Raw genomic sequence first — 7,500 nt, 5'->3', positions numbered from 1 at the left:
GTGCACTGACGGAAACGAGGCCTAAATTGAAATCTAATTAATGAGGGGAGCAGAGGGGAGCTCTCCAGCGGAGGACTCCCACCAGACATACACCCCAGAGACGCGCACACACACACACACACACACACACACACACACACACACTGCCCAGGCTGGCCCTGACACTGGGCTTGGAGAGGGGGCAGAGACGGGGAAGGAGGGAGGAAGGGAGGGAGGGAGGGAAAGGAAAAGAGAAAAAAAAGGAAGTGGGAGGAAGAAAAACAGCCTGAGAGGGATGAGGCGAGAGAGGGAGTGAAGGAGGGAAGAAAAGACAGAGAGAGTGAGAGAAAGAGATGGATGGTGAGAGTGAAAGGAAAGAATAGAAGGATGAAGAGAAAAGAGAAAGTATGGAGGTAAAACAAAACAAGGGAAAAATAGACAAAAAAAAAGGAAATGGAGAGAAAAGAATGAAGAATTCAGCTTCACCCAGCAGCCAGTCACACAGGGGACACCGGAGGGAGACGGAGAACTCCAGTAACTTGTCGCTGAATGGGCGCTACCAGCTCATTAACAAGGCTGCGCGGTACAGATAGCTGCTAGCTAACTTGCTAACATGCTAGCCAGCGCGAAGTAGGTGGCTGGTTGATGTATCTCACATCACCTCAAATTTATTTTGGAGTCTCAAAAACAGAGTGTTCAGATTTAATAGCTTGCTAACTTTTACAAGATATAAGTGCACAAATCCCAAACTTGTGACTTTTATGCAGAAATCCGGCTGTGTGAGTTAGTTCTGCCATTTTGGATTATTTTTTTCTAGTTGAGTTTCAAGCAATGTACGTTATACTGCTTTCACTCGGGTCGTCGTGTCATTCAGAATTTGCATAAAATAGCCTGTTGCCTGTTTTGGCTTCACCTACTTGTTAGCATAACAACCAATTGTCTCTTGTCATAAAATGAATGGCAGCTGGTCACTTTGCGTTGGTCTCTGTCGCTAGCCTAACCAGGGGAGGGACAAAGTGTGTGTGTGTGTGTGTGTGGGAGAGATGGCATGGCCCGCCTTCAGGATGATCAGCTGCAGAATGGACCTGGGCCACATTTGGGAGTCATTCTGTACGAGGCATCAGTTCATCCATTCAGAAATGTGTTTACCTCTGGCTTGCTGCCCATAGACAGTAAAAGAAATGGACAGAGCCCCCCATACACTTTGATAGAAGCAAGTGAAGTCAAATTAAACCCCTTTTCCTGTTGCTCGACTTCGCGCATCCTCATTCTGCACATCCTCAGTCCAGGCAAGTGAGAAACATGTGACATTGAGCAACAGACGGAACTAGTGCTTACTAACTAGTCTAGTGCATACTAACTAGTGCATACTAACTACTGCTTACTAACTAGTCTATTGCATACTAACTAGTGCTCTGGTCACTGCCCCATGGCAACAGCAGAGGAAAACACACTTCCTGCTGTTGTAATTACAGGTTAACCTCACTCTTCCACTTCCTCCTCACAGTCTCTCTCCATCACTCTCTCTATCTCTTTCTCTCTCTCTCCATTACTCTCTCTCTCTCTTTCTCTCTCTCTATTCCTCTCTCCCTTTCTCTCCATTGTTCTCTCTCTTTCCTCTCTTCCTCTCTCTTTCTTTCTCCATCACTCTCTTTCTCTCTGTCTTACCCTTATTCTACTCTCTTTCCCTCACTCATTCTCTCTCTCACCATCACTCTTGCTCTCTCACTCTCTCTCTCTCTCTCTCACTCTAACACACACACAGTCCCTCATGTTATTTTTCTATGTCAGGTGTGTGTGTGTGTGTGGTGTGTGTTTGCGCATGCGTAGAGCCAGGCCTAGGCTGAGGTGATTATTTTTGTTGGGTGTTATTCGAAGAGACAGCGGCGAGCAAAATTAATCAATCGGAATCCAATTAGCATCATGTTTAACCCACTGACGGACAGCTCAAGGTGAGGAGAGGGGAGGAGAGGAGCGGAAGGAGGGATAGAAAGAGGCCTGGCGGAGGAGGAGAGGAGCGAGGGAGAAGGGGGCGGGGGAGAAGAGGTGAGGGGAGGAGCGAGAGGGAGAAAGAGAGAGAGACCCCGCAGTCTACCGGAGGAGGAGAGGAGCGAGGGAGAGAGAGAGGGGTGAAGGTGGAGAGGGGAGGAGAGGAGAGGAGCGAGGGAGAGAGAGGGGCCAGGCAGAGGAGTGGAGAAGAGGAGATATTATCATTCCACACGTCACACAGGGCGGCTCATCGAAATTACAATCCACCGGGCTTTTTCATTAGCCGATGCCAGACCAAACCAGTAACACTTTAAACACACACACACACACGCACACACACACACCACTAACACTTTTACAATACACACACAGAACTAACACTTTCATCAGACATGCGCATGAGTACGCGCACACACACACACACACACACACACACACACACACACACACACACACACACGCACGCACGCACACACACACATATAAAACTCAAATATCCTCACCACATAAACACATACACACACACACACACACACATACCTTAAGCACTCACACAGAGAGACTCAAAATCCTAAATCTTAAGAAGATACACACATATTCATTTGAGACCCAGACACAGGTAGAAGGTAGCCCAGTAGTCCAGATTCAGTGGCGGTATGTGGAGAAGAGAGCTAAAACCACGCATTGACATATCTCTCTCCTTCACACCACACATGCCTTTTCTCATGCTAACTTGTCATCTACACTTCCTCTGTGGTTTTTATGAAATTCAAATTAAATTGACAAAAATATCCGTGCTTTAATGCAGACTAAAGGTGGATTTACAACATGTATTAGGCTACGGTAGCAAGTTGAGGTTTAATGACTCATATTCAGTTGTTGATTTGATGTAGATGCCGCTCTCTACACACACATACACACACACACACACACACACTCGCACTCAGAGAAGCTCGGGGAGTGTGAGTGTGTGATGGTCTCATTACTGAAGACAAAGCCGGATGTGTGCCTGTCTCTCCAGAGCCCAGCTTTAGAGGCAGCAGCTCCTGTGATGAGTCTATTAAAGACACACACACACACACACACACACACACACACACACTTCTCCACGTAATCTACTCTCATACACTCATCCCCAAACATGCACAAGCAGAAACACCCTCTACTCACTCTATCTCACATACTCCACTTGCACACACGCACACACGCATTGCTGATGTTGGCAAGCATCCAACCCAGAACACTAACATTAACACACACACACACACACACACACACACACACACACACACACATCCAGTGGAGATATATAGACCCTTCTTCAACGTCTGTGTTTTGTATTGGCTAAATCAGCATCTAGAAGACGTAACTTATTACGATATCTGCACACTGTGTGGTTTTCCCTGCTTTTAAACTTTCTAAATTAACTTCACCACTGTGGCCCATACCGACTTTAGAAGTTGCACTCCATTGAAAGACAAAGACACACACACACACACAGAGACTTACTTCTGGTTGTGGATTGCTGTGGATTGAAGTTTTAATGGAAACGTTGGTAGTGGGGTTTTTTATCACTTGTGGGAGGCTGTTGTAATTGCAAAGGAAAGAGCACACCTGCTGTGATCATCATGGTTGTGTATGTAAATGTGACTGAAAAGATGTGTGTTCAGCTTTAATATGCCATTTTGACTTTAAATTCTAATTTTCTCTTCTTTTTTGGATCTTTCTCTTTCTTGTCTTCTCTACAGCCAGAGAAATGACGAGAGGCAAATTCCTGAACATTCTGGAAAGGCCCAAAAAATGAGGATCGCAAGTCGCGAAGGATCACTTCTGATGGAGGACGATGCTGGACGCTCGCCAGCAGGCACTATTGACTATTGACCCTGTAGGCATTACCTTAACCTAACCTGCTTCACACCTCACCAAAGCACGCTGATACACACACACACACACACACACACACACACACACACGCACGTACACACACACACACACACGCACGTACACACACACACACACACACACACACACACACACACATACACACACATACACACACACACATACACACACATGCCGTCATTTGACACACACACACACACACACACACACACACACACACACACACACACACACACACACGTGGTCCAACCACCACCCTCTGCAGACGGTTTGTCTCCTTGTGGAATGTAGATGAGTGTGTAACTCTGTTGTACAAAAAAAACACCAATCAGCTGGCAGAGGAACGTTTAAGTAGGTTTACAAAGCTGTAGAATCTGCCTTTTATTAAATGCCTATATTCAGTATTTATTTTTTATTTTATTTTTACGCGGAATGACGACAAATTTACAAATTTCACATTTTCTGTGATTGTTAAATAAAGTGTTGAAAAACCCCACGCTTTCATCTCCTGAGCTTTGATTTGATTTATCAAAGACAATGTATTATGTGCTTTTGCAAGTCAAGGGGATACATTTATAAAATATATATGAATGTGTGCAAATCATTCTATATCCTTCTACATGAAAATGAAAACAAACAAAGTCACAGAGGTTGACTGGGATGAACACGTGTGTAGCTCACTGAATATTTTGTGGATCATGGTGTCATTTACCAATAATGGCCGGGTTTCCCAGATTCATTAAGAAGCTCTTAAGTGCTATGAACTTCTTAGGAGCATTCTTAGAATGTTCTTAGAGTGCTCCTAAGAAGTTTTTAGCACTTAAGAGCTTCTTAACGAATCTGGGAAACCCGGCCAATATCAAGACTTTCCACACCATGACTGGTGTCATTTACAAATAATATAATAAAGATATGTCAAGACATTAAATCAGCAGCAGTATTTTAGTGTATAGCAAATGCAAGGTGCTACATGAAAAAAATATATATATCAGAAAAAAAAACGAATACAAATATATTAGACCAGATAACAAAAATAGAAAGACCTGACTGATGGTGTTTCTCTCCGTCTCACTGGCTCTGTGCAAGTGTGATTAGTTCTCCCTGCCTCTTCCTAACTCTCACTACCTGTCACTGGCTCTTCCCTGTTCGAACTTGTTTCAGCCGTCGCCGTCTGTCGGCCTAATTAGCCCGTGGGCTGCCGGGCCATGAGCGGCGCTGACACTTAAGATGCGCCGCGCCGCGTCGGGTCGGGTCGGTCCGGGTTCCTCTCGGACAAGCGGAGCAATGTTCCAGCGGGGGTCTTTGATGAGCCCGCCCCGCGTCCCAAACGTTTAATTAGGGCAATAACTTCATGCCTGTGCCACCGCACCGTCTCCCGTTAAGCCAGGGGCCTGTCGGCAGCCATGACATGAACGCTTCCACACCAAGGCCACGGCCATTTTTTCCCATTTAATGAGTGTTGGAAGTTGAGAGGCCCTCCTACACAAAACATTGCATAAAAATAATATTGCTCATTGTCATCCCTGTTAACGAGGGTTGACATAATTACTAGGAGCATTTCTGTTCTAATTAGCACACTTCCAGGCCCATGGGAGCGGGCAGAGTGGAGTGGACCAGGCGAAAAGGGAATCGGACAGGCATGGTGAGCAGGAAACAAAGAGCTCTCCGGACGGAGTAATCAGCCCAGACAATGGCCGGCCCTGTTCTCGGCTGGAGATGTCGTAGCGGCTTGGGCCGTGCTTGGCGAACGTTCGTTCGCTCGCTAACTCGCTCGCTCGCTTCCCTCCCCTCCTGCCCTGAGAGAGCCGGGGGTTTGGCCCTGCAGCTCTGCTAATAAGCCCCTAATTGTCCTCCCATTCACACGGACCGGGGGAGGCCACTGCCACCGACCCTGCCATGTCACTGGGCAGGGACACGGCCCCCGGTAACTGCCCTCTCCTGCTCCCGCTCTTATACCCCACCACACTGCCACATCCTTGGACTCCTGCTAGGACCCAGAAATGGGTATGTTTTTTTTCCCTCAGTGCTCACGGACTGCCGTGTGTTTTGGTGTGAACAACAACTTCCTGTGTCCATTATTGGGTAAGGAGGTTGCGGTTTTCGGGGGGGGGGGTTGAGTTGGGTTAGGGGGGTTTGGGGGTGAAGTCATCAGAGGAGAAACATTGGGGTTGGTCTGAACTCCTTGCATGGGAAGTCAACTGTATCGCTCCTGCCAGCAAGAACTTCATCAAACTCCACAGTGAGCTTGTGTTTTTATTCAGCCAGTGTGCTGGGTGTTTTTTTTGGGACAGAAAACTATTTGCATTCCCATACACAGCCTTCAGTCATAATGCTTTTGCGTTATGCCACTAATAAGTCAATCTGTTACGTTTTCAGGAGTTACTAACTCAGGCTTTGGCATGAGAAGCTGGCTGGTGAGAGGTGCTGTTAGCAGCAGCAGTGGTGATCTTTGTGCTGCTGTTTTGCCTGATGAGCTGTTGAGGAGCGCCGTCATTTGGATGCTGTTTGGTCAGCCACATGTTGCTGATCTCCACAGGTTGTACACTTGTGGATCTTGGACCCCGGGGGCTGGGAACTTGTTGCGTGCTCTCTCATGCAGACAGCATGGCTTGTGTGTGAGTGTGTGTGTGTGTGTGTGTGTGTGTGCGCGCAGTGGTCACGCTTGCGGCTAATGGCGCGCCTGACGACCCCGCCGCTCATCCATGCTGACACTGCCCGGTGGGCGCGGGCTGGTCAGCTGACTGAGCGCACAGCACGGGTCCTGGCCTGCACGTTACGCTGGAGACACTGGGGGGCTGCCCATCACCCCCCCCACCCCCCGTACACCCCTCACAGACAACTCTCTCAAGGAGGGGGTCAGCCTCCATTCAGGGGTCGTCTGTCCCCGCAGAAGAAGAGGAAGGAGAGGGAGAGAGAGAGAGAGAAGGAGAGAGAGAGCGAGGGAGGGAGGGAAAATAGCAAGCCCCGGCCGTCAACAACCCGTTGCCCTGACCTCGGCAGGCCTCACTGCCCTGACAAACGTCAATCCGATGTGCCCTCAGTCCCTTAATTAGCTGTCAATTAGCGCTAATTAATCAACTGCTCGCCTAATTAAGCAAAGGCGGCAGGCAGCCCCCAAACAGGGTATTGTGGAGGCGGCATGAGAAAACTGGAGCTAGCAAACTCACTTTGTGTCAGGGGACCATCCCTCCCGTGTGGCGGGGGTGGGGGGAGTGAGAGTGTGTGTGTGGTGTGTGTGTGTGTGTGTGTGTGGTGGGGGTGCTCTGGTCCATGGTGAGCTGAGCGCTTGAGTTTTTTATCCCGAGTCAGCAGTACATGAGTGCAGTGCCAAAGCTCCTCATGTCAACACACTCTCTCTCTCTCTCTCTCTCTCTCTCTCTCTCTCTCTCTCACACACACACACACAACTCTCAACTGCCCCTCATCCTCAACTTTTTCCCATTGTATGAGGGGAACGGACAGAACTTACAGCTGATCACTTGCTGTCCCCACATAATTCAGACTTAGGAAAGTCCCCAATACTCTCCCTGTGAAGAAATATAAATTACCAATTCAATTAAATGAATTGTATGATTAGTTAATCAATTATTTCTTTACTGTGTATATTAATCTTTATTATATTTTTATTCC

General features: G+C 47.7%; 1 protein-coding gene across 1 annotated transcript in view; it reads left to right on the top strand.

Moving 5' to 3' along the window:
* lin52 (lin-52 DREAM MuvB core complex component) overlaps positions 1 to 4,366 on the top strand; it is a 22,763-nt gene extending 18,397 nt beyond the window's left edge. Inside the window, exon 6 of the mRNA XM_062522778.1 lies at positions 3,717 to 4,366. Coding sequence (XP_062378762.1) covers positions 3,717 to 3,772 — 56 coding nt within the window. The 3' untranslated portion in view covers positions 3,773 to 4,366. The remainder of the gene's footprint in view (positions 1 to 3,716) is intronic.
* Positions 4,367 to 7,500: the final 3,134 nt, after the last annotated feature.

The sequence above is a fragment of the Sardina pilchardus genome, chromosome 20 (assembly GCF_963854185.1).
Source record: "Sardina pilchardus chromosome 20, fSarPil1.1, whole genome shotgun sequence".
NCBI lineage: Eukaryota > Metazoa > Chordata > Actinopteri > Clupeiformes > Clupeidae > Sardina > Sardina pilchardus.
Note: the sequence above shows the minus strand (reverse complement) of the source record. Positions and strands in the feature narration are given on the sequence as shown.